At 50.5% G+C, this 27,735-nt stretch overlaps 1 protein-coding gene across 1 annotated transcript in view; it reads right to left on the bottom strand.

Annotated features, from left to right (window-relative positions):
- LOC115619083 (junctophilin-3-like) overlaps window positions 1–27,047 on the bottom strand; it is a 45,172-nt gene extending 18,125 nt beyond the window's left edge. Inside the window, exons 1-2 of the mRNA XM_030511113.1 lie at window positions 26,666–27,047; window positions 11,188–11,965 (exon numbers count right to left, since the gene is read on the bottom strand). Coding sequence (XP_030366973.1) covers window positions 11,188–11,965; window positions 26,666–27,047 — 1,160 coding nt within the window. The remainder of the gene's footprint in view (window positions 1–11,187; window positions 11,966–26,665) is intronic.
- Window positions 27,048–27,735: the final 688 nt, after the last annotated feature.

The following is a 27,735-nucleotide window of genomic DNA, read 5'->3' as shown; positions in this document are numbered from 1 at the left end:
AGCTGTTGGAGCAAGTCCAGAGGAGGGCCACAAGGATGATAAGAGGGCTGGAGCACCTCCCGTATGAAGACAGGCTGAGAGAGTTGGGGCTGTTCAGCCTGGAGAAGAGAAGGCTGCGTGGAGACCTCAGAGCAGCCTTCCAGTATCTGAAGGGGGCCTACAAGGATGCTGGAGAGGGACTTTTCATCAGGGACTGTAGTGATAGGACAAGGGGTAATGGGTTCAAACTTAAACAGGGGAAGTTCAGGTTAGATATAAGGAAGAAGTTCTTTACAGTGAGGGTGGTGAGGCACTGGAACAGGTTGCCCAAGGATGTTGTGAATGCTCCATCCCTGGCAGTGTTCAAGGCCAGGTTGGACAGAGCCTTGGGCGACATGGTTTAGTGCGAGGTATCCTTGCCTATGGCGGGGGGTTGGAACTAGATGATCTTAAGGTCCTTTCCAACCCTAACTATTCTATGATTCTATGATTCCAACCACTAAGGCCCTAAGAGATGCTTGGAAAACAAATACATCCACATCTTGCTGCACACAGCTGGGAGGAGGCTGATTCCCTGCCTGCAGCAAGATGCTGGTGATGGGCACCACTCCATGCACCTCTTGCCACATTCAGCCTCACCAGGATGGACCTAGTGATAATGGAAAGCTCTTCTCTGCTGTATGGGTCAACTGGCCCCAAAGTGGCTGGTTGGAGACAGCCATGTGTGGGACACAGCAGCATCATCTCCATCCCCAGCTACCACATCCAGCTCCCATGTCTGCCCACCAACAACTCCCAGAAATGATGAAAAAATGCCAACCCAGAGCAAAAATGCTCCCCATGGAAAGCATGCCTCAGACTGCACCCCCATAACCCCATTACTTTACACCATCCTGGAAGGTGCTGAGTGGGGACAAGGACCTTGCTTGGCTGTGCCCCAAACCCAGGGTACCACCACCCCCCAGTGCAGCCAAGCCCTAAGCAGAGTTGGGTTGGATGTAGACCTACACAGAAATCTCAGCTGCAAACAGTAGCCACCAAATCAGCCCTAATAAAAGCAACATCAGATGCTAAAATGCTGCAGAAATATGTTCCATGCCAAACTTCTGTCACTGCTCTCTGGAGCTCTGGTCCCCATGGGGAAGGATAGAGGGGACAAGAGTGTTGTTTGGTGACATTTCAAAGTAAATTTCAAAGAAATTTCAAAGTAATGGCACATATTGCCTGGTCCCCTGCACTCTCCATCATGGGTGCAGGCAGGAGGGAGGGGGTTGGGGGTGCCCTGGGCAGCCAGGCAGGGGTGGGCAGACTCCTCTGCAGTGCAAGTGCCGGCCACAGCCCTGATGGATGGGGGGGGAAAGAAATATATATCATCCCATTGTCATAGCAACGAGCAGCTCCTGCCTGCCTCAAACTTCAAAGCCCACCCAGAAGGAGCCTCTTTCCTCATCCCTGCTGCCTGCATGGGTTTCTCCTCCCTATCACCCAGGGATTTTTGAACACCCAGGAGCCCAAAAGCCAGACAGCACCCCCAAATATCCCACTTCCCATGAGGCTTCTCAAGATGGGGGGCCATGCATGAGCTGCTGGGTCTGCAGTAGGGTTTGCCCACTCAGCCCCACTACCTGCTTGCACCCACTTTGGTCCTCAGCTGGTGGGTGCTGCTCATCCCAGCACACCCCAAGCACCCTGCGGGATCCCCTAGATGGGATACTGTTGCTGGGGACCTTCTGGGCCAGTAGGTGCCCCTACTGGTCCCCAAACACCAGCGTGCCCCGAGGCCAACAGGTCTGTGCTGCCTCCAAGGCAAAGCCTGTGAAAATTTCCACTTAAGCAGCCAGCAGCACAACAGGAGAAGGGACCCAGAGCCCAGCTCTGCCAGAAGAGAATCTGAGCTTTTAATTATTTATGCTTCACCTCCATGCTATGGTGATGAGAGATAGAGCAGAGACACATCCAGATAACGGAGAGAAGACTGCAGCCCATTTCTCCAGAGAGGCCAGAGGTGAGCTGGAGGGCTACCAGACCTTGCGCTAGTCCTGCCCCTCACCTCTCCCCTTGGAAAAGTGCTTCATCCCTGGCTCTTGTCTCTGCCACTGCTTTCCTGGAGGGTTTATCCCCAGGACCAAAGGGTTAGGAAGAGCTGCCACCTGTCATGGCTGTTTGAAGATCCCCAGGGATGTTGCTCTGTTGGATGGGGACCAGCTGTGGCTGCCTGACAGTGGGGTGGCTGTGGGACAACCCTCATGACCATGGTGTCCAGCTTTGAACCCACAAACCTATTTCTTCTCCATAAGGCAGTCCAACCCTGAGGAACTGCTGCTCAGGGTTCAGGGTGGCATCATCAAGCCATCAAGGCTCACAAGGATGCTTCACGGCAGGGTGTCCACTGACCCGGCCTTGCTTGGGTTCACCATCTCCAGCATGTTTTGCTTTGGGGATGGATACCAGACATGCTTTAATTGAGCAGAATGAGTTTAGCAAAGCTATAGGACCTGGTTGCATGCTCCCTTCTGCTATCAAGGTCCATGAACAGGAGCTGGTGCTGCTGGCACAGAGCTCACCCATCTCCCATCGGGGTACACCCAGCCTATCTCCCATGTGGGCTGCTCCTGATGCTGAACCAGGAAAACCAACAGTCCACAAACAACATGCCATGTCCCTGGAGGGTGACACACAGGGATGGGGTGGGGTGGATTTGGGCCATGGTTGCAGCAAGGCTCTGCTCTCCCCATAGGCAGCAAGCAGGCAGTGAAGGGCTGCTGCCCACCGTTGAAAAGGGGTGGCAGAGATGGGCTAAAATTGAAAAGAAGGTCTCACCAGATAGTGGGCTGAGCACCAGGCATGGCCACATTGCTGCTGAGATGGGATTTCAGGGTGCTCAGCACCCTGAAGAATTGGGAACTTTCTTAGTCACAACTTTAAAGAGATAATCAGTCGGATCTGTGGGTTAAATCTCCCTGGGATTTTCAGGGGGAAATTTGCTTAGCAGGATCTATGGTCAAATCCTTTAATTTCCTGGATTAGGAAGCCAGGACAGCTAGTTATTTTCCTGCATGGAGGAAGCAATAGAAACCTCATTGCTTGAGGCTTTTCAAACTGACTGCAAGAGCACCCAGGGACTGTGAGCCCCCCCCCCCCCCCATGGCAGTGCCAGTCCCTCCAGCATCCCAATCTCTGGCTGCAGTGGGAAGTGATGCTCATGAACATCAGCAAGGAAAATACTTGGTATTTTTCCTCCACTCTGCATTTTCATCTCAGTTGTGCTCCTGATATTGCTTTCTCCTCTCTCCAGGGAGGAAGGGGCTTTGGGGGGGGGACAGGAGCATGGGGGGTGTTGGGGATGTTGCTGCAGGGAAGCAGGTGGGAGGGCCAGGGGGAGCACTGCAGCCAGCAGGAACACATGCCAGGAAACCCAAAAAAGGATATCTGGGCAAGGGAAAAAGCACACAGATCTCCCTCACGAGATGGGAAGGCAGCATAGCTGTAGCATGGGGACCTTCCCCTCAGCTCTCCTCTGCTATCAAAGCTTTGGGGTGCAGCACTGCTGGGGTGCAGCATGGGAGCAGGCAGGGACATGGCACAGCAGCTCCCACCGATGCAGCCAGGAGGTTTAGGGGGCTGGGATGCTACAGTCAGCATCCTCCACATCTAATCCTTGGGCCTGACAGGTTTGGATGTACCCCCACCAGTCTCCTTGCACCCCACAGAGGGTGAAGATGAGGATGGAGGAGAGCAATGGGGCTGCGAGCCAGGCAGCTGTGCAGGCTGGGGGAGGATCTCTCCTTTCCCTCATGAAGATTACTGAGAAAAGCAACGCTGCAGTTTCTTCTCGTTGAATAGGAAAAAGAGCAGAAAGAAAAATCAGGGGCTGGATTTTTGTTGCTGCTGTTGGCTTTTCCTTTTTTTTCCCCCATCTGATGAAGGGCTGCTCCACCCAAAAGCTAGCGGGTGTCAGCGTGAAGAAGAGGCTTCGCCATCCTCTTCTTCAGCTCATTCCCTCTTCCCTGTGCTGTGCAGTCAGTCAGGGTGGGCAGGAGATTGTTGTGTTAGTGGGGGGATCTAACACTGCTCAGGGGGCTGAAATCATCCTGCACCGAGAAGGGCTGATTCTGCAGCAGGACAGCAGTTGCCAGCCACTCAGCCCATGTGCTAAGCCAGTAAAAGGCTTGAATCAGAAACCAAGCAGATGATCTGGGCTGCAACAGGTTGCCGTGCAATGCCAAGAGGAGGAAGAGGAGGAGGAGGCAGCAGCCTCCCCTTTGGCCCCCCATGTTGCCCCCCACCTCCTGCCCAGCTCTCCAGGGCAGCCCCTTCCCATGGAAGCTGTGGCTGCCAGGAGTGAATCACCCTCCTTCCTGCTGCACTGCTGGACGGTGCCATCCCTGCCTGTTTTCATCTGGTCTTGCTGAAAAAGTGACCACACTCCGGCACGGGCACGCCTCTCCTACCCTGGCTTTGCCACACATCCCAAGACCCTTCTCCAGCTTCATTCTATGGCAAAACCATCCCCTCCAGCTGCACTCTGCTGTGGGCCTGCTGTAGCACAAGCCGTGCCTGCCAGGACTGCATGATTTCGGAGATCTTCCCCAATGAGCACAGGGAGCGGATCCGACTGGGACCACGGCGAATCCAACGGGCTGTGAATCTCTGCCCTGCCCATGTTATTTCATCAGGACCTAGCAACGTTAGAAATAATTATACAAATGCATGTCACACACCTGGGCCACGGAGCCAGGGTGGTTTAGCTCATATTTGGCTCAGAAGAGAGGGAAGGCAGTGGGAGCCACCAAGTTGGGAGTCATGGTCGAAGGATGGGAGAGCAATGAAAAGAGAGGGGCTAGCAAAACCCACACTGAGCTGCTCTCTTAGAAGCTAAAAAAGACCCTACTGAGGTTTTTCCAGTTGGATTATTTTGTAAAGCATCATTCCTATGAAAGGCACTTAATTTTCCAGCCTGTTCATGTTTGCGCATGGATGTGCCCCTCCAGCCATGCACTGCAGCACAGGCAGAGGGGTAGCAGTCGGGGACTCACAGAGCTGGCCCTGCACAAGCATGACACCTAGTCCTGACTTTTGACACATTCACAAAAAAGCTTAATGCTGTAAATCCTGTCTGAGCAGGAAGTTATTAAATTGGCATTGCAGGAGGACTTAGTCACAGCGCAGACAGCAGATCCCGCAAGAGCTGGTAATGAGTAAGGATTCAATGCTCTGGGATGCCATCTGGGGATCTGCTATTCCTTGGGTGTCCTGAACTAGAGGTGGAAATTGTGCTCACAGTGAGTCAGATGTGCCTGTGTCATCCTGGCACAGGGATGGGAGGAATAACAGCTGATCCTAATCTCTGCTGCCACCGTATTGCCTGACTCCTGTCACACACAGGAGCTTGTGCACAGGCAGGAGGAGGGCAGGGAGGGGGCAGAGGGAAGGAGCTGGCAGGAAGGAAAGCCAGTGTGCTGTGACACAGCTCAGCTCTGTGTCAATGGTAAAGCCTGCTGGAGGCTGCCAGCTCTGGACTTTGCACAGGGGCTGGTTGGGGGGAGAGAGGGCAGGAAGGAAAAAGAAAATGCTGCTGTAAAGAGAATTACCTCCTGTCCCAGCTGATCTCAGCCCTTGAGTTACCTCCATCCACCCCCTCTGTGTTTTCCTCCCTTTCTCATTGCGTGCCTCAAGGAAAGGATTAAGAGACTTGGAAAGGATGGAGGGTGCATGCTCTCCCTGCACGAGACCCAGAGGGTACCAGGTGATGCAGTCAGTGACCCCACTGGTCCCCAACTAATGACTCCTGCAAAGCCCCAAACTCTAGCTGGCTTGCATGGCCTCAGCCAAGAAAGGGTCAGCGCTTCTCTAAGGGACCATAAGTAGAGGAACTGGCCCCAAAGGTACCCAAAGAAGGGCTGGACAAGGCGATGGGAGGCCCTAACACACTTGGTTTGATCCCCGAAGCATTCTCTCAGCCCCATCCCCACAGCCAGTTCCGCTGTGACTCACTTCAGCTTCAGTCCACTGCCAGTTCATCCCTACCATCCCAACCTGAGGAAGGGCACACAAAACCCTTTTGGGGCCACAGCATTCCCCTTAACCCATATCCCTCCTCCTCCTCCCCGCCTCCATCTGCAGCAAAAGCCCCACTGGCAGCATGAGGCAGGGATTAGGGTGAGACTAATGTTGGAGCCCTGCAGCCACTTCCCCCAGGCATCAGAAAAGACAGCAGAAACCTTAAATCAAATGCAGCTAAGTACAATTGCAAAGCTGCAGGCACAGGCCTGAGAGAGCATTAAGCAGCATTATCATGGCTCAGTGTACTGCCAGTAGTGACATTACCACAACCTAAAATGTTTGAGATCAGAACTGCAGAATCTATTCTTTTATGTGGGTTTTGCCTGGGCTGCATTTCCATTTTTCTGAAGAAAATATCTGTTTGGCTCAAACAACCTTCCACACTTTTCTGTTCAGCTGTCTGGGGCTTTTCTTGCCTCCCTGCTCCCCATCACACTTCAAACGCAGATGGATGCTTTGCCCTCACTGCAGCATCCTGAAAGAGCATCCGTACTGAGTCCAAACATTTTCCTTTACCTGTCCTCACTACCAGGTTGTCTTTATTCGTTTCCTTTTCTTTTTTTTCTCCAGTTTCCCTTTCTGAAGTTGAATGACACTGTACTCCTCCTGATACTATTGAGCTTAATTATATTTTCTCATCATTGGTGAATGGCTCAGCTATAATTATGCCTCGAAGTGTGTTACTTAGGACTAACCTGAGAGCAGCATCCCCTCCAGGGTGCTAGGGCATTAGCTGCTCCGAGGTGCTGTTATTTGAGGTGCTGTTATTTAAGGTGCTGAACAACAGGGCCCTACAAAGCTTGTGCTGAGTGCTTGCCAAATGCCACCTGTCTGGGACTCATATCCCTAGCGCTGGTGATGGCCCTGCCTCTCATAAGTAGTCCAGCCACTAAACAAAACCTTGAACCATGGTAGCAGAAAGAAACCCTGGAGAGAATTAGGGTCTGTTTGCCTTGCATTAAAACTACCATCATCTGCTTCTGAGAGCTGGAGTAGGTCCTGATCTCTCCCCTATGCTCCACATGCATCTATCCTCCACGGCTGGTGGATGTGCTGAAAGCCAAGGGGTGAGGATGAGCTTCCTGGCCCACCTCTCTTGCCTGGATATTATATTTTAGTTGACCATGACACACCAGTGCCTATGGACAACTTGCCTTAGGTATCAATGTTATCACTAATGAGATGGGAGCCAGTGTCTCCAGTGCATCCTGCATCCTTCCAGGGTAACAGCAGAAAGAGTGATGGCTCTTGGCTGATAGGAGAGGGGAATGGAGCACCCCATAGCACAAAGAGGACACCTTGCACCTTCATTTTAAACAGGCTGAAAAAGGGCTTGGCTCCCTCTGAAAACCCACAGTTGATCTCAGTGGTAGTTTTTCAGACCTGATTCACAGCCCTTCTCACCCATTAGCTTTATACAAACTATTTCAGCAAATGGGAGATATAAGAGGAAATAAAGTGTTCTTTCATTTTAATTGCATCAAAGAAAATTTGAAAGAATCATCTACTGAACATAAAAATTATTCCTTAAATGATCTTATTTTCCTGTGTCACAGATAACATTGTACACTGTTCAGACTAAAACAACTTTAAGAATCCAATTTACTTGTCTCCAGTACACTATGTTTTTAGCCTACTTTCCTCAGGAAATGGGGCTTACTTACGTGATTGTGCTGTTTATATATCTATATGCCATCACTCCTACACTAATAACTTCTGAATGTGTTGGCCAATTCCAACCAAATCTGACAAAGAGGTAGAGTTTTCAAAAATACTGAAATCTTACAAATTTAATGAAATACGTGGGTGGGCACATATTTTCCCCCATCAAGGAAAAGGCTGCATAGTGAACTCAGCCTTATTATTAGACAGGAAAGAATACACACACACACATGCACATACACAGACACACACCAGTGCTGTTATAAAATCCCCAGGTGTTGGTAAGCCAGAGCTCACGTTAGTATTAGACAGGGGATATTGTACCCTTGAGCCCCAGAGCCACCAAAATGAGCATCAGTATTCCTCCACCAATGCACCTACTGCCTATGATGTTGTGCGTTTCTTTCCATTTGGACAATGCAACTTGGGGTGGGCACTGCAGAGGAGTGTTCATTCATTTAGAATCTTTAAAATTAATCAGACTGATTATATGGAAGCCTTTCTAGCTGGTTCTAGGTTTGTAAAAGCTTGCTCTCTTTTGGTTCTGTGTGCTGAGAGACTGTCTCTGCAAAAGCCCTCACAAAAGGGAAGAGCTCGAGCTGAAGGATCACAGGTTTCAGACTGGCATATTGAAGTCCCTGGGCCTCTCCTGCGTGCAGCTGAATTGCAAACCCAAGACACCCTCCAAGACCTTGGGGTTGAGCCTGTTCATATCTCTTCCAACTCCCACTCTCGTGGCTTTCCAGGACCATTACCACCTGGGGATGGAGGATGCTCAGGTTCTTAGACCTGGCATCCCACAGCGGACTAGAGCTCCACATTTCCAGGATTCAGGCATTCGTACTGAGGCATTCACATCCCCAGATGACAGGAAAAAATATGGTCTTTCTGTTGCTCTGCAGTCTGTTTCCTACCTGGCAATCTAGTGGGATTTTTTTTTCAAAGCTTTGACAATTTGGTACATCAGCTCAAAAACATCATCAAGCCCAAATATGCTCCCAAAGCAGGCCTGGGAATCTCATTCATATTGCAGATAAGTCATCATCAGACATGCTGATAAAGTTTTCAAGTGTGAGTTTGCATACAAATGATCCAGACCCAACAACTAATCCAGCACAGGAGACTGAGGAGGTACCTGGGTTTTGGCCTAGCCCTAGACTTTTTTCCCTAGCCTGGCTGCTAGATGTAGCATTTGCTCATAAAAGAGAAAGGAATGATCATGCTCCAATAAACCATATCCAGAAAGTGATACAAAGAGCCTTGAATTCAAGAGAGGAGCCTTTCCTCCTCAGCTCACCTCTTCTCTAGGAGCTTGCTGCAAATCATGATGCTCCAGACACATCTTGGGAGCCAGCTAGGCTGGCTAGGTGCTTAGTTGTCCCTGCTTTGAGCTGGGAGTTGGACCCTATTTCAACCTAAATTAGACATTACTCCTTTCTCCCACTCCCTCCTGCTCATTTCAGCCAGATCAGGTCTGTGCCCTGAATCACCGAGCAGTTCCATGATGGCTACAGCCAGCCCAGGGAGGAAGAGGCTTCTTGAGGCTTGTAAGGATTATTTGGGCACCCAGATCTGCTACTTTCTAGCAGAGCCTCAGGCAGGGCAAACCCTCCTCAAGCATCAGCTGCAGCCAGTGATTTGACTGCTTTTCCACTTGAAACTTCTTTTGGGAACAGAAATAGCTGGGCATCCTCCCAGTGCAGGCTAACCTTGGGATGGTTCCTCTTGGCTATAAGTCAGACAGAGGATATGAGCAAACATCATCTCAGGAGCTCTTCTGCTAAGGGTATCATCCTGCTTATTAAAGAGGCTAGGGAGAAATGGAGTAAATAACCTGATAGCTCCTAAGTGACAGCTATCAGCTTGTGAGCCCCACACCATGACCCACAAGTGTAGTCCCACCATGGTGTGGAATAATTACTGAGTATGATTTAGAAATTAAACTTATATTTAAAAATGTAGCATTGCTCACACATAAAGGAAAAACGGACTTTCAGGGTAAGATGCAGCTGCACGTGGTATGCCAGGAATTCACTCCACAGCGGTTCCCGTGACAACATTGCTTGACGGAGGATGGAGCAGAGTGGAGATTCTGCGGCCAAACTCTGTCCCAACACCAGCAGAGATGGGAACTAGGGGGTACTTAAAACTGATAAGCTGCATACTTGCTGCCCTGAGCCAATGGTCTGTCATCTTTTGACAAAATGCTGTCCTTTGTGTGAACTTTGCTTCATTATAATGCATTTTAATATGAAAACACACCTCCACCTCCAATGCTACCCGCCTCCAAAGTGAGACTACCCCTCTTTGAGCATGCTCTTTGAATTTTTTGTGGCATATACCTTTAAAAGCGAAGCGAGGAAAATTTACACCAATAACAATAAAGGTATGTATGACTAGAGTCACTCAAGCTCCACCTTGAAAGTGAAAAATAGTATAAAAATGACCCAAAAAGTGGGGGGCTTTAGGGAAGACATCATCGTGGACGAGCCGAGGAAGACCCCATCAGCTGACTACTCTCGACTCCTGGGACCGGTCGACGGGCTGGACCTTTCTCCCCCCCCATAGGGGCGCCTTTGGGTAAGACTTGCACTGTATCCAGTGCTTCCCCAGGAAAATTAGGAATCTCTATATAGAGTTACTTTTTACTTTTATACTTTAAAGCCAGGCTGTATTATTCATAACTTTGTCGCGCGGTTGTATACCCTATTATTTGCACGTGCTTTTGCAGACAGTGTATTTATCACCGGCAATCCACAAGAACCTGTATCTGTTGCTTTAATAAACTGCACTGTTTAAGTAGCTAATCATAAATGTCTCATTGAACGCAACCAGCTCCCTCAGTGTGGCCGTGCTAGTTCGTGAGCACGATTAGACTGAAGGTGCAGTGCACTATTAGTGCATCTGGAATCGTGATTATTCAATATATTGAATGCGACCGGACTGATTGATAGTGGTAAATTGGGCATCACTCAGAATCTAAGCCTAGCTGCACCCAGCCCCTCTAATATCTGAGGACCAGCTGGAAAGCAAGGGGGTTTATTTTCTGCCAAATTATTTTACCTTTTCACGCAACACATGGTGCAACCACCCCCTGCACAGGCTGCACCGCTCTGGGTGACCCTGCATAGCCTTGCCAGCTGGGTTGGGAAGAGTGTGCATCCACAGCCCACTTGGAATTAGCAGAAGGACAAATCAGCTTGGATTTACCCCATTTTGAACACCACCCATGAGACCTGGACAAGCCCAGCAGCTTGGCTTTCCAGGATGCTGCCTGCTCCCACTTTGTGGTTCAGCCAGTACCAACCACTGCCTGCACTGGCAGACACCCACTGCAATGCTTGCCTGCCTCCAGTAGTTTCCCTAAAACATTCCACCAAGCACCTATACTGCAAAAAGTCTTTTTCCACTTCTCCCATCAAACCGCAGCCATCGGGGCAGGACCTCTGCTGAGACATCATGTTGGGACGGAGACCACCTTACCTGGATGCTGCGATCTCTGCTTTCTGCTTGGCAATGGTGGCTGCCCGCTCAGCCGCCTCGACAGCCCGATCCACCTTCTCACGGATCTTGCTGGCCCGCAGAGGGATGAGGTTCTTCCTCTTGCCGCTTACCAGGATGTTCTGCTTGTACTTTCCCTCCTCCTTGGTGCTGTCAGGGAAGGTCATGCAGCCGTAGCCGTGGCGCTTGTTGTTGGCCCATTCTCCCTCGTACTTCAGCCCATCCGAACGTTGGCTCACCCCGAAGCCCGACCGCTTGTCGTTCTTCCACTCGCCAACATAGATCTCAGTGGTGGTGGCATCAATGTCATCTTCAATGATGGAGAGCTCGGCTTCACCCTCACCCAGGCTAATGGTGGAGTTGATGTCACTGGCGGTGGAGCTGACCGTGCTCATTCCGGCTTCACTCCGGAAAGAGCTCTGTTTGCTCCGCTGGCTGGCCAAGGAGCTCTTGGACTCAGACTTACGGAGCTTGAGCCCACTCAGCAGTGACCGTCGGAAGATGCCCTTCTTCTTGCTCTTGAGGATCTCAGCATCGCTATGGGCCATGAGGACGAAGCCACCCCGGGAGACGGCAGGGCTGCCAGCCACTGCTGGCGAAGAGTCGGGGTGCACTGCCATGCCATTAGTGTGCTCGCTGCGCAGGGAGTTGATAGACGTCCTCAGGGGTGACCTGATAACTGCAGCCATGCCGTAGGGAACACTCTGCCTAATGCCGTAACCCTGGCGCATCCCTCCGACCCACTGGCCCTGGTATGTCCCTGGGAAGAGGAGACAAAAGCAAACAGGGGCTTCATGGCATGGCATCCTGTGGAGCGCTAATGACATCAAACTGCTCTGCAAGCCCTTGGTTAGTGGGAGCAGCGAAGTGCAGCTCTGAATCCCAGTCCCATCTCTGTGACAAGGATTGTAATGTCACGTTATGGGAGGAAAAAATAACATCTTGGTTGGATTGCAGGCTTGCACTCCAGCTGCAGCACAGAAATATTAGAAACCAGCCAAGGTATCACCAAGCAGGGAGCGATGCTTCGAGGAACTGCCCCTCATTTGAAAGGGAAGGGAGTGGGGAGATGGGGTAGGGGAATTGTTATCCGGGAGCAGAATCCAATCCTGTCCACTGTCCATGCTGCCAGCAGTGATCAAAGCAGTTGGTATATTTATTACAATGCATTTATTTATATACATAGTGCCTTTCATCCGGCATGTAGCGGATGGGAGCTGCTCTATAGAAATAAAGGCCTCATGGGGAGAGATCCATTTGGTTATTCTCCTTGGAAATGTGCCCCTGTTTGAACTCCTACATTTGTGTGGGCACTTACTGGAGTTGCTTAATTGGTCATTGGTGGGATGAAAAACACACGAGACCACACTGCAGCACTGTGAATGGAGGCACAAGAAACCCACCCAGCCGAGGAAGCACAACCGGAGCTTAATGCCTGCCCTGTGCACTGAAATGGCCGGTGGTAATCTTCCCCAGGGTTTGTAATCCCTTCCCCTCCTGGAGCTCAGCGATTGGCACGCTTTCACACTTCATCCCAGCTGGTTGAACTGTGTGGCTTGGTTTTATTCTTAGGACGGCTTAATCTTTTCTGGACTAGCTCAAAATGCAGTGATGGGAGGTGTCCCTGCCCACAGTGGGGGGGGTTGGAACTAGATGATCTTAAGGTCCTTTCCAACCCAAACTATTCTATGATTCTGTGATTCACTGCCTGCCTAAGCCCTTGCAGGGCAGATAGATGAGCCCAGGGATGGCTCCTTGCCTGGCACTGGTGCTGCTGGGATGCTGCAGCCGGTCCCAGCCCCAGGCTGCCCTGCTGCTTCCCAATCCTGGCTGGCAATGCTGGGACGGACGCAGGCAGCAGCATCGGGGCCTCCCTTCATGCCAGTCCTGCTCCTGCATGCCAAACGAGTCTTAAAATAGACATGCTGAAATAGTGAACCCTGTGTGAATCCATCCAAAACAGCCCAGATGAAACCAGCCTGGATGTCTACCACTGGCTCAGCCTGATAAAGGCTTTCCATCCCCTCTCTGCACAAGATGCTCTTTGCTGTTAGCAATCAGGCTGTGATTCATAGACATGAGCAACCCGTTGGTTCCACCTCGGCCAGCTCTTTTGGCTGCAAAAATATTGTTCCCTAAGATCTATCCACTTTGCTGCAGCGTTTCCCTCTCAACATTTTCCAACAGCCCAGCAGAAAGGATTATTAAAGCAGGCTGTGCTGGCCATGACCGCCCCCAGCCCAGATGAACCCCACTCTCGCTGCAAGGAGCGATCCCAACCCTACAGCTATGCATCCTTTTGCTCTGCTTCATTTCTCATCCCGATCCCACCCCCAGGACTCCCTTAGGGTTTCTACTACCCAGCCTCTGGGGCTCAGTGGTAGCTCTGGAGAGGGGTACAGGCTGGAGCAGCTCACCCTGAGTACAGAAGGTGCTTCCCGAGAGCGTGAAACCAGCACCCAGGCACATTTTGGGGTGCATTTTGGGGTGCATCAGCTATCTTACTGAATAGCTGCCAGTGCTTTGCACAAATACCCTGGAGCTCGGGGATCCTTCCCAGTGCTCCAATGCAAGCAGTGCCCCCAAGTTGCTACATTATGTGGGTGACAGCCTTGTGCACCTCAAAACAATGCCAGCCCCAAGCTGGGGGACCCCACAAAGACTTCCTTGGAGAGGAGACATGGAGAGGCAGGGCCAGGTGGGCAGTATTTACTGAGGGTTTATAGGATTAGCACTGGGGAGGGAGGCAGAGCACTGGGATTATGGAAGGCACCGGCGGGGCAGGGTGAGGAGCTGGTGGCAGTGTCGGCAGGGAGAAGGATGGGGGACAACTGGCAAGATGGCTGGCAAACAGCTCAGAAGAGACATCAGACATGTCCTGTGATTGGGTTTGAGCAGTGACCCTGGCTTGCCCTGCTGCAGCCCTGTTGTGGTTTAAGCCCAGCTGGTAACTCGGAACCACGCAGACGCTCGCTCACTCCCCCCCATTTCCTCCCCTTCTGGGCGGGATGGGGAGGAGAATCGAAAGAATGTAAATCCCATGGGTTGAGATAAGAACAGTCCAGTAACTAAGGTACAATACAAACCCACTACTACCACCACCAATAATAATAATGATAAGGGAAATAACAAGGGGAGAGAATACAATTGCTTGCCACCCACCAATACCCAGCCCAACCCGAGCAGCGATCTGGGCCTTCTGGGTAACTCCCCCCAGTTTATATACTGGGCATGACGTGCTGTGGTATGGAATACCCCTTTGGCTAGTTTGGGTCAGGTGTCCTGTCTCTGCTTCCTCCTGGCTTCTTGTGCCCCTCCTCACTGGCAGAGCATGAGAGACTGAAAAGTCCTTGGTGGGGGGAAGCATTACTTAGCAACAACTAAAACATTGGTGTGTTATCAGCATTGTTCTCAGACTAAAGCCAAAACACAGAAATGCACCAGCTACTAAGAAGGAGAAAAATAACTGTTACAGCTGAACCCAAGACAAATCCATTTTGGGGTCCCCAAGAACATGAAACAACTGATGTCATGCCCCCATGGCTCTCTCCATGCCCAGCAGCACCCTGGAATGGTCTCTGTGGCAGGGGAAAGACCATCTTGCTGTCCATCCATCCTTTGCAGACCTTGCACCATCTCATTCCCCTTTCTGGCTCCTTCATAGAGCATCTTGGCAGGACAACCAGCAGGCGATGGGCAGCAGCTGGGTGAGAGACATTTTCCCCAGCGCCCTGAGCACCCCTGCAAAGGGAGCCCCCAAGATGATTGGGATGTCCTCGCATCATGCTCAGCCTCCTGTTTCCCCTAGAGGTGAATTCAATGGGTTTCAGGGAAAGATGCCAGTGTGCGCAAGGAGACAGGGAGAAAAGGTCCTGCATGAGATCTGTCAGAGCCTGCCCTGCCTGTGCCCTGGACTTCCTTTCCCTTGGCTGGTCCCTTGACCTCCCCGTCCCCAGCAAATCTGCAGCTGATAAAAACCCATGGAATAAACTAAAGCACCGTAAAGCAGACACAGCCCTTTGCTGAAAACCAGAGGCAGCAGCAAAGAGCAGAACAAAGGGCTGTCGGAGCAAGTGTGACAGCACATCTCAGCTGGAGCAGAGGCAGCAAGTTGGTCACAGCAGGTTACAGCTGCAGCGTATCTCCAGCAAGACAGAGGTGCCCAGGAAGCTGTCATCTTTGCATGGCCTTAAAACCTACTCCTAGAATTGCACAGCTGCCAGGAGCAATCTCTGCATCTCCTTGGCAAGACCGATTTTTCTAAGCAGAGGATGCAAGGGCTTGAGGAGTCATCCTATCCAGCCAGTCCATCCTGCTTCTCCCCTCCCGGCATCACAGAGCAACTCCCATCAGAGAGCAAAACCCAAACCCCAAGTCTGCTTTCATGGGTGGTGTTGCTCTCCTGATTGCTTCCCTGCTGGAGGCAGCAGCATGGATTACCTCTGGGGATTGCCTAGGAGGGCATGGTCACCTCCCTGATGGCTACCAAGACATCTGGCTACCTTCATGGCCTCCAGCAGATCAAAGAGCTTCTTTCCAGGGAGCTGAGTTTATCTGTCCTTCCTCACCCAAGCAGCACTCCTTCCTTCATCTGACTTCATTATATTTTAAACCCCTAAATATCCTGGGATCTGTCCATGAATACCGGAAGGTCTCAGAGCCATCCGATCTTCATTGCTAAGCAACGCCACCTCCTCCCCTTGCACTGCTCGGCTTAACCTCTGCCCCCTAACATTTGCAGACATACGCACAAAGCTTAATCTCACAAGGAGCCGGGACACTCTTTCTCCCTGCAGAGGAGGCAGGGGTTTATGATTTTCCACTTTACATGCCAGGATGGAACAGCTATAGCCGTTTCATTGCTTGGGGGCTGAAAATGGAGCGTGTAATGGGAAGCCTGTGCAGTGGGGACCATAGGATTGGGCTGGGTGTAATGGGATGAGCACATCTGATGCAAAAGGTCCCCAGACTGATCTGCTGAGGTGCTGAATGGAGGTCCTCAAGGACTTCAGTACACATGTAGAGAGCTGAGCACCTCCCAGGGTCAGGGCAGAAAAGCAGATACCCTCTTTTAACTGTGTGCATTGGCATGGGAAGCAGGGAGCAAGCCAACACTTTTGCAATTCTGGCCACAAGCTGATTGCATTGCCCAAGCCAGGTCCATATGGAAAAGAGGCAAAGACATTGTGATAGAGGAGAATTGCTGGGGAAGAATGCATGCATGCATTCCCATGCAGGTCACTCTTATGGCTGCCTCGAAGATGCCACAAATATTCATCCCATTTCTAGTGGCCCTTTTGCATTGGTCAAAAAGGACAAAGAGCAACCAAGAAAGTCTTAGTCATGGAAATAAAATCCTCCTGAGGTAGGTAATTTGTGACTTCCTATGGTAATACAACCGAAGCAGCAGCCATTTCTGTGTTGTAGCTCCTTCTGTACTATCGATATTTGCAAAATCTTCCTGAAGCATTAATTGCATGAGATTAATGGAGTGATTGTATCAGGGAAAATGCAGCACCCATTATGTGGTCAGGACAGCATTGTGCTTGGCAGCTGCAGGCAGCCAAGCTGTGCAGCCAGGGGTAGGGCTGGGGGGAATTCCTGGGGGATTGGAGAGCACTGGGCAGCCAAGCCAAGAAATCTCAGCCACCACCATGATCCTGCTGAAAAGAGGGCCCGATCCTGACCTGGGAATGGGAATTTTGCAGAAAAATAAGAGCTCAAGGGAATAAGAAGAATGTGCTCTTGCTCACCACGGTTTTACCCTGGGGAAGAATTCTTGACTCCTGGTGTAATTGCTCCAGGAGGATTTGGCCAAGATAAAGGTGATTCCAAGAAGGGTGGGGATGTGGCCACATGCACCCAAGGGTGCAGAGCAGAGATAAGGAGAGGGCATAACCCAAGGCTCAGAGAAAATAAATGAGAATATTCACCTTTTGGAAACATCAGCTGGAATGTGAGAAAGGGAACAGGCTTGTAGGAAAGATGGGGAAAGTCGGGATGGGTTAGAAACATGGAGAGAAGAAAATGAGCAATGCAATTGTTGGCCACTTTTGCTTGTGTTCTTAAGCCTGAGTTTTGGGGGTTTTTTTGGCTCTCTCCCCTTGGAGCAAGGCTGGGTTGTTTCCAAATGGCTTTTTAAACTCCTGCAGGAATTTCCGTTGCCTTGAGGACCATACAGAGTCCCATCCTTGGCTGGAGCCAGGCAGGCTGAAAGCAGAAAGCTGGAAGTCACTGGCCTCTGAAGCATCATTCCTGATTCTCCAGCAGAAGATCATATGTTTTGAGAAATGACAAGCACCAAAAAGTAATCTGATCTAATTTGTTGCAGTTACTCAGTGCTTTCTCAGCATTTGGCTCAGGAGGCTAAAATTCATTCTGGGAAGAGAGCAGAGAGTCTGCAGGGCTGCTCCTATTGTCCCCATAATGCCAAAATCCCTGAAATCAGTTTGCCCTGGTTTGCACCTTGCAGAAATAGGGAAGTAAGTGGGACCCCATGCAAAGCTGGTGGTGAGATGGCTGGGTGCAACCCCTGCGCCTCGTGTTCCCTGCTGGAAACAGGGATGATGCAGCCACACTCCAGCAATTCAGCTGGATATTGGGAAAAACTAATTAGCTCCTATCTGCAAGTGCTCTGGGGGGATCTATGATTACAGACACCAGGAAGAACAACAGATTTCCATTCATTTCCTTGTCTTTGCCAAAGAGTTTGGGGGATTTTCCTGGGGAGCAGGAAGGAGGAGACCAATCTCTGACTCCGGCTCATCTCTCTGGGATGCAGCTGCTGTGGTGGGGCTCACATGGGTGCTCGTGGGCCCAGGACTGTTGTGGGAGCTCCTCGTTCTTGCAGACAAGGTCTTCACTATGACTGGGAAGAGGCAACCAGCTTGTGGCTTGGTCTTCCCACACAGCACACCAGGCCGAAGCCTTGGGCAAAGAGTCACTTCATTGATGCCATTTTAATCCATACCAGGTGCCTTTTTGCACATAAAAAATTAGGATGATGGGCTGCTCACAGCCCAGCAATGCAGGTGGGGTTTCCCTTGGCCCAAGGTGGGATCATGCACTTGGATATAAACCTGGTTCATCTTTACCATGGCATTGGAAGGAGACAGAAGTCAGTATTTTGGTGGTTGGAATGGCTGCATTTTCTTTCCTCCCTCTCCCTGTACCAAGGATTTGGCATTTTGCAGGCGCTGAGCCCTCTGGCTCCAGTCCAGGAACACCATTAAGTAGGAGCGTTATGGACTGAAGGCTGCTCACAGACTTTTCCCGAACCAAGACGACCAGTTCCATGTCCTGCTGGATGAAGCCCTGGCAAGCACATGGGGTAAAGCATGCAGGGAGGTTTGCACAGACCTGCCCTGCCTTGCTCCACTTCAGTTTCTCATATGGAGAAATTCAAGCAGTTATTTAGGATGTTGTAAAGCATTTTGAGGGTGGTGGACACGTACATATTATTATCACAATATGACCTTGGAAAAAGTCAAAACACTTGGAAAAATATTCCTTACCCATCATTAAGTTAAAAAACCCACACAAATAACCCACTGCCATGGGTCAATGTAAGATATTTCCAGGTTTAGCTAAAATAATCAGTGACAGGGGCACAGCTACCCAGGCTTCCACAGACATGGGAGCAGAAGGCTTCAAAGGGCAGGTTCCTCTGTAGCCTCTGTCCCATCCTTGAAGCACAGCCAGATCTGCCTGTTACAGTGACAGTGTTTGTCAATGGTAGCGATCCAAGCCTCCCAGATTGCTTTTGCCACTCAGCAAAATTTGGGAATGAGGTCTGCATTGCCCAAAGTGTCCACCATCCACTTTTCCAAACCAAGCTGAAGTAACTAGGCTTTGCAAATAATTGCTCATTTATCTTCTGAAGGATCCTTCCTGATATGCTCACACACCCCCTCTTATCTCTGAATTCTGCAGCATATTAATTAGAATCATAGAATCATAGAATAGTAAGGGTTGAAAAGGACCTTAAGATCATCTAGTTCCAACCCCCCTCCCATGGGCAGGGACACCTTGCACTAAACCATGTGGGCCAAGGCTCTGTCCAACCTGGCCTTGAACACCGCCAGGGATGGAGCATCCACAACCTCCCTGGGCAACCCATTCCAGTGCCTCACCACCCTCACTGTAAAGAACTTCTTCCTTATATCTAACCTAAACTTCCCCTGATTAAGTTTGAACCCATTACCCCTTGTCCTACCACTACAGTCCCTAAGGAAGAGTCCCTCCCCAGCATCCTTATAGACCCCCTTCAGATACTGGAAGGCTGCTATGAGGTCTCCACGCAGCCTTCTCTTCTCCAGGCTGAACAGCCCCAACTCTCTCAGCCTGTCTTCATACGGGAGGTGCTCCAGCCCTCTTATCATCCTCGTGGCCCTCCTCTGGACTTGCTCCAACAGCTCCATGTCCTTTTTATGTTGAGGACACCAGAACTGTATGCAGTACTCCAAGTGAGGTCTCACAAGAGCAGAGTAGAGGGGCAGGATCACCTCCTTTGACCTGCTGGTCACACTTCTCTTGATGCAACCCAGGATACGGTCTGGTCACACTTCTTTTGATGCAGCCCAGCATACGGTTGGCTTTCTGGGCTGCAAGCGCACACTGCCGGCTCATGTTAAGCTTCTCGTCAACCAACACCCCCAAGTCCTTCTCCTCAGGGCTGCTCTGAATCTCTTCTCCACCCAACCTGTAGCAGTGCCTGGGATTGCCCTGACCCAGGTGTAGGACCTTGCACTTGGCTTGGTTAAACTTCATAAGGTTGGCATCAGCCCACCTCACAAGTGTGTCAAGGTCCCTCTGGATGGCATCCCTTCCCTCCAGCATATCAACCGAACCACACAGCTTGGTGTCGTCGGCAAACTTGCTGAGGGTGCACTCAATCCCACTGTCCATGTCGCCGACAAAGATGCTGAACAGGACCAGTCCCAACACCAATCCCTGAGGGACACCACTCGTTACAGGTTTCCAACTGGACATTGAGCCATTTACCACAACTCTTTGCGTGCGGCCATCGAGCCAGTTCTTTATCCACCGAGTGGTCCATCTATCAAATTGATGTCTCTCCAATTAATTAAAGACATCGGGCAAAGACTGATGATATTTGCACTTACAGATGGGAAACTGAGGCACAGTGCAAGGTGGAGGATGAGCTCCTCCACAAAAACGAGGTATGTATGTGCCTCCTGCTGCAGGCACAAAGTGGCTCTGCACAGCCCACAGCAAACCTACGGCAGGACAGGGAATGGGGCAAAGCCCCAAAGCTGATGTCCTACCTATGAAGATAAGCCCAGCTGAAGGAATTAAGTAATTTTCCACAGGGACTGGCCAGGGAAACACCATGCAGACCCAAAGTGATGTCCTGAACAGGAAATTATACCTGTTTAGTAATCATCTTGGTGCAAATGTCTGCAAACTTAGGGACCTTGCTCTGGCTGTTCACTCATTCATGAAAATTCATGATGCTCTGCTGTATGCTAAGAGTAAGTGGAACCTCTTTAGGGAATAATTTTGGGAAAGGAGTGGCTGTTCTAAGGGAATGCTCATGCATCAATTGCAATTTTTAAGGATTTTTGATTCAGAGTGCAGAATCTGTCTTTGAAAAGCCAATATCAAACCCCAAAATATAACCACTTGCCATTCAAGTGTTTGGGTTTTTTTCTCCAAGCTCCCCTTTTTTTTTAACAAATACTTTAATTGTAAGTAAGTTAAACATCTTATTGCAGGGGCAAACTAGTATTGAGACTCTCCTATAACTATTGCAAACTCCTGCAAAAAAAAAATCCTTTATTTTTCAGAATTTTTGTCAGTGCCAAAGCCAGACCCCAAACAGGCAAAACCTGCTAAATCTCACGACAGATGCTAAACCACAGTGTTGCCTCCTCTAAGACCATCACCAGACCCATCCTGCCCAGCTTCTGTATCATCTCCATCATGCCTACATTAATACAGATCATTCATCTACATCAATGTTACCTGATCAAAACATTAAAAATTTATCATCAGATTAATTTTAAAATCAAGGCATTTTTAAACCAAAGGCATTTTTAGCTCTCGTCTGCTGGTTTCCAAGCCCGTAAGAATGACTTTTATGAAATAGTCTGGGTGGAAACCTTGCTTCAAAAATGAAGCTGAAAATCTTGCAAAATCACACGATTCCACAAGCAGGAGCTTCAAGGGAAAAAACTGTTCAGCTACAGGACCAGATGTCACCCAGCCATGAGGAGCCCCATGGGATATCAAATCACATGCAAATACCCTGAGATTTACATTAAAAGCCATGAGAAACCCATCCCCAGTTAAAGGATATTACAACAGTGCTTCAGGACTTAGATCACCCTCTATTATGGGTCAGGGAGAGAGGTGTAAGGAGGTCAGACTGCCCCAAGGTTGGGGTCCTACATCATCCCCTGGAGCATCACATGTTGGGTAAAACCCTTGAGAAGATGGAGTGAGGGTCTAAGCCTGTCTGACAGTTTCTATCTCACATACTTTTCCCTGGGGTCGAAATCCTTCTTCCTCTGTCCTGAGCTGTACCTGAAACTAAGCAGCATGTTCCAGTGAGATAAGTAATTACCATGAGTTCATATCATTTATTTTTAATGATGCTGATCACAATCTTCATTTAGTATTTTGATTCATTTTTCTATGCTCAGTGGGTCCTGATGTTTCAGTTCTTGCTCTCCTATAACTGCTGTCGCACTGCAAGCAACTTCTATACCAAATCTAGACAGCAAGATGCTTCATCAACAAAGTTCATAGCTTTTATTTTTAATTATCAGGTTCTTTTAGGGGGTTGTCTGGATTCCGCAGGAAGCAGGAGGATGGGGAATCAGGGCACACTTGTATTTGCTTGTTTCCACCCACTATTTAAAGTGCATCAACAATTCCTTCCTGGCAGCAAAATAAGATGAGAGCTGATACTTTTAAGGTAATTCTGACATCCGTGCTATGAATAGGCTGCATGGAAATTTGCCCTCGCTAGCTGGTTCCCTGCTGCTGTAGAGGAATCTGTGGAAAACCCCAGTATGGAGAGAGGCACAAGGCAGCTGTTGGAGATGTCGCTGCCCTTAGAGGCACTGGCTGCAGGTGGTTCATTCAAAACCCCTTCCTGGACCAGCAGGTCCCCGACCACATCCCCAGTGCATCCCCCCTAAGCAGCCCTTTACACTGGCAAGGGGCCTTTTTTTGCCAAATATTTCATGTTTTTCACCTCCTCAACCATATCAAAGCCATTTGGTTGGTAGCTCCTGGTGCACCCACTAAGAGAGTGGCTGGAGGTGTCACCAGTGCCACTGCAGAGGTGGGAAACTGGGGCAGGACAGGCTGTGAGACAGCCCACACCAGCAGCTCCCACTGCACCACTTCCCTCTCCCCATCGCTTGCAAAGCAGGAACATTTCCCAGCCCGGGCCAAGAAAACCTACTTGCCTGCTCACACAATGCTAACAATGAAAACACTAATTATATCTCACTCACCTATCAAAGGGATGATTCATTTAGGTGAGTGGGCACGGAGGATATCACAAGATGAACACCACGATGCAACTGCCTGTCTGTTTTGGGGTAACCCTCCTGAGAAACAAGGCTGCATGGAGCACATGAGCACCTGGGATGTAGCAAGGGGGTGGCAGCAGGAGTGACCCGGCATGGACACCTACAGGCCAGGGAATTGCTGTGAGCCGTTCCCTGAGGGCTGGCTGGGCAGAGGGGACCCAGGCAAGGGTCTGGAGCCCTCCCCAAGCCCCTGTCCAGTCTCAGATCCCAAATGTTCAGCTGGGGAGGGGTGGAGGGAGGAGAAAAAGTGTTGGCAGGGACAGAAAGGGCAAAAGCAGATCTGGGGCTTCCTTCATCCACCCCACTTCATCCATCCTCACAACCACGGTTTCAGCAGCTAAACCTAAACCCAATGTACAGCCCTAGGATTCCCATGGCAAGCCTGCAGTTACAATTCTAACTGTCCCCAGGGTAAAATCCCTGAATATTTCCAAAGTGTCCAAGGAGTTACAGAAAGGCAGAAACCAGCTGAGATGTCTCCTGATCTCCAGACCTGCTCAGGAGGGGAATCTCTGATGGGAGGTCTCTAACCCTCTGCTCTAGAGAGGTTCCACCAGCTCCAGCAAGGGCCACAGCAGCAGTTCTGGCTCACATCGGTGCTGATTCAGGTGGATGCAGCCCCTTTCACATGAAACAAGGGAGCAATCCTGTTCCCACTCTAGAGTTGGGTTGAATCAGGCCCAGAAAATGAGTGATGCAACTCCAGCATCCAACTGAAGCAACCCTCGGGAGCCTGGTTTATGTAATATCAGGGTGCTTCTGGGTGGGGGCAGGAGGGATTTTTGGCAGAAAGATAAGGACATGTCCGCAGTATTGTGGTTTGGGGGTGTCCAAGTGAGTGTGTGTGTGCAGGAGAAAGACAGGATGGTGCATGCATGTGCCACACATGGGTCAGGTGTGTAGCAGTGCCAGGGAGGTTTGGCAAAGTGTGGGCTTCTAGGGGAACAGCGAGGCTGCATTTGCTTAGTTGGGCTCTGTGGGATAGGTTTGTGTTGATGGACACATATCCACGCGGCTCAAGGAACACAGTTTGCATCCATCTGATGCATGCACGGGTCAGAGAGGGCTGGTGCCGGGCTGGGGGCAGACCACGTGCATGTGAGTATGCAAGCGGAGAGGCGAAGCGGTGTCTCGGCGTGGGGAGGAGAGGCGTGTGTGCATGGCGATGAGTGTGTCCGTGTGGGAGGTGTGAGAGCTGCAAGCTGCATGTGGGGGAAGCGTGCGTGCGTGTGTGAGCACCCAGCGTGGGGGGGAGAGCAGAGCCAGGGCAGGGGGGTGGCAACACAGCTCAGGCCACCACATACCATTACCCTACGTCCAAGCCCAATGCAGGTGCACATCAGTCATGCAAAATATCACTCCCCAAGATAGCACTGGCAACAGTTGGTGGAGTGTTGGGATTTGTCCTCACCCACTATTGTGCAAGGAAATGGTAAAACTGGAGCCAAACCCATGAATTCTGGGGCATGTCACTTCCTGAGCCTTGCTGTGCATTTAGGGACCCATCCCCTAGCCCTGGTTGATGTGCTAAAAAAACATAATGCAAGGGATGAATATTTATCTGTGGGTGGCAAGTGACAGATGCTGGGGCAAGGATTCTAGGATACTTCAGTTTGATGAAGGCAATAACTTTAATAAATTAATGAGAAACATCCTTCCCAACAGTTGCCTCCCCTGTGCCATAACTACACAGCCACCCTTCCAGCAGAGCTCCTGCACACATCAGCTTCTTGCATCCAAATGCTCAAAGTTCATCAGCATTCAGTGTCCAAAAGGCTGGGGATGTCCAACTTTGGTGTTTTCTACCCAGAATCAATACAGGCAACTGGAAAAGGGCCATGGCCTCTGCATATTTTTGCAACCAAGTTGGTGAACGTGCAATTTTGGCTAGGTTCAGTCACTCCATGGTGACTGCCCAACTGAAATGGGAGAAAGCTGGTGTAGAGGAGCCCAGTCGGGGCACACATGGGGTGTGCATGATGGGCTTGGCCACAGGTACCATCACTCTGCATTTCCCCTCCTCCTTCCTCCTAGGATGGTTTCAGAGTCCCTGAGGGAGCATTTTGCTACAGACCCTGCCCTTTTCTCCCACTGATCTTCCTACCTCTTCCTAAAATGACAAACATGCAATATAGCTTCTCAGTCCCCAAGCACTGAGAAGCCAGACTGGCCTGACAAGATGGAAGAAAAAGCTCTTTGCTTCTGGTAGGTTCTCAGAAATGGTGAAACTGCTGGTAAGCCACCCCCTTTTGGAGATGCTCCCCAGGATTCCCATATCGCTGCTGTGTTGCAGTTGACAGGGAGCATGCTGGAGTGGGGGCACGTGTGTGCCAGGGACAGGGCCAGCCCTGCAACACCCAGCCCTCAAAGACCTGTAGTTTGTCAAGACTTCTGTCCACCTTCCTGCAACCCTCCCCGGCAGGGGCTGGATGACAGGAGGGGAGCAGGGAGATAGCCCTCAGATTGGAAGCATGCAGAAACCCCCCCACATCCCCTCCTGACCGCTTCAAATGTGGGAGACAGCAATTATTCTCTAACCAAGCAGCTTTATTCTCAACTGAAGGACTGCTGGGATTTATCAATGGCTTGCAAACACACACCCGGCAGATTCCAGCTCAGACCCCAGCATTATTCCAGGCAGCTGAAACAAAAGGTTATAGCTATATTCGCCTTTAGGAGAAAGCCACCAGCACAAAATTATCATTAAAAATCAAGATATCATTCCACCTCTCCCTTCCAGAGCATAAAAGAGCAGCTGCAGGTAACATTTAATCTTGCCTCCCTGTATAATCACAAAGCAACCAACTGGGTTTTCTAGAGAAAGGTCTTGCAGCACCTTTCAGGAAGGCTGTGGTGGAGCTCATCAATGCTGCAATTTCCTTAACATAGCAGTCCTTGAAAATTATAATATCTTAAATAAAATAATAATGAAAATGAGCCTGCTTTAGATGGACGCATTTGTCAGGGAAACAAGGGGGCAGTGCTGCCGAATGCCCCCGGCCACTGGCAGGTAGGCCTGCCTCAGATTATGGTGGCAATAGAGATGGAAGTAGCCACAAAACATGAGAGAGGATGATACAGCCACTTACAGCAAAGCACCAGCTGCTTCTCTTAGTTCGGCCTTAAAGCTTGTTTAGTCCAGCAATATTTTGGGGTTTTTTTGGTCACTCCAATTGGGTTTTCTTGTTTTTTATTTAATCCCAGTTTCCCCTCAACATCTCATTAAGATGCGTTGATGGCAGAGAATAGCTTTGATGATCCCTTTGAGCCCCTATGCTAAGCATTAAGCCGTAAAACTAGGAATGTAAGACTCTTGTCTGAATTAAAGTCTTTTTGCCTGGTATTATTAAGTGTGGGACTACCTTTGGAGGGCCTGCAGGGCATGCAAAGACCCCAGCCCCTCGCTGGGAGCATTGGTAGCACTAAAGCTGCACCCATCTGCCCTGGACCGCCACCCCACCCCACCCTGGGTTGCTTTGATGCAAATCCTACAGGTTCTAGTGATGCAGTGAGAACTGCAAATCCCATGTGCAACTTGGGTCATCTCCTGATGGCTTGGCCACCCTGTCCTCTGACCACCGCTGGGCAAGAGCTGGGCATCCCCCCCACCAGTGCAGCTGGCTCCCCTCCCCAAAAACCCTGGTCAAGGAGAGAGGGGGGGAGGACCTGGCACCCAGGGACCCACTGAACATATGGGGCTACCTGTGGCAAAAAGCTGGGCTGACGCCATGCTGGTCTGGTTCTTTGTCTCCTGTGGGGTATGAGCATCCCTCCCTCCACTCTATCAGGCTCTAAACTCCCAGACTCTAGCCTAACCCCAGAGTCCCTGTTTAGAGGTTTGCACCCTGCAGCACCGCCCGCCCCAGCCAGGAAATCATCAATGCAGCACCTACCTCCATCCGAGTAGGTCTCTGTCCCATAGCCATCCTGTAATCCATTGCTCCAGGTGCCTTCATACTTGGCCCCATTTCCAGTGCATTCTCGGACCCCATACCGTCCCTTAAATCCATGGGTCCACTCTCCTTTGTATACCCACTTCCCCTTGCTCTCCATGCCAATGCCATGGCGCTTGCCCTGTGCCCAGGTGCCCTGGTAAGTGTTGCCACTGGGCCAAGTGTATACCCCCAGCACCTCAAAGCCGTGACTCCAGGAGCCCGAATATTCACCTTGACCCTTCGGGCCAGTACAGATTCCGTGGCCATGAGCCTTTCCGTCCTCCCAGCCTCCACAGTATGACCCTCCATCGTCAAAATTAAACCTTCCCCCACTGGACATGCATGTAATTCGGTTTGCAAATCCCCCAAAAGGTGAAAAAAAAGAAAAAAATTAATTAAAAAATGCAGAAAATAAAATATGAATGATGACTTGGGAAAAAAAGAATTTAAAAATCAAATCAATCAAAATCATGCACCAGATCCAAGGGAGCTGCTTAATCCAGTTTCTTGTGATCATTCATTCTCTGGGAGTATGTTCAGGATCAGTTCTCTCTTCCCCTGCTGTGGAAACAGTATCATTAAAAAAAAAAAAAAAATCGCAGCAAGAACAGCAGCAGCTATTGGGTTTTGGTGCAAACGACTCCACCTAAAAACCATCCACGGCAGGGAACGGGGGTGGGGAAGGGAAAAAAAAAAGGAAAAAAGGAAACAAGAGGCCAAATGCCAAGAGAAGGAGAAATAACCCCAGGAACAGCCGCGGCCCTGCGCCCCGCGGGGAGGCTCCTCACAGCCCTCGCTGCGCCCCGCGCCCCGGGCTGCCCGCCCGCACGCCCCGCCTGCGGCGCGTGGCCTGCGGCGGCGGCGGCAGCGGCGGCATGGCGGGGATGCGGGATGCGGGGATGAGGGTGGAGGGGATGCGGGTGGAAGGGATGCGGGTGGAGGGGATACGGGGTGGCGGCGGCTCAGCAGCAGTGCGGCGCCTCGGCCGCTCCCGCTCGGCTCCCTCCGCGCCGGGCCTCGCACCGCGC

The sequence above is a fragment of the Strigops habroptila genome, chromosome W (assembly GCF_004027225.2).
Source record: "Strigops habroptila isolate Jane chromosome W, bStrHab1.2.pri, whole genome shotgun sequence".
NCBI lineage: Eukaryota > Metazoa > Chordata > Aves > Psittaciformes > Psittacidae > Strigops > Strigops habroptila.
The sequence above is the reverse complement of the archived record's forward strand: the minus strand, read 5'-3'. Positions and strand labels throughout refer to the sequence as shown.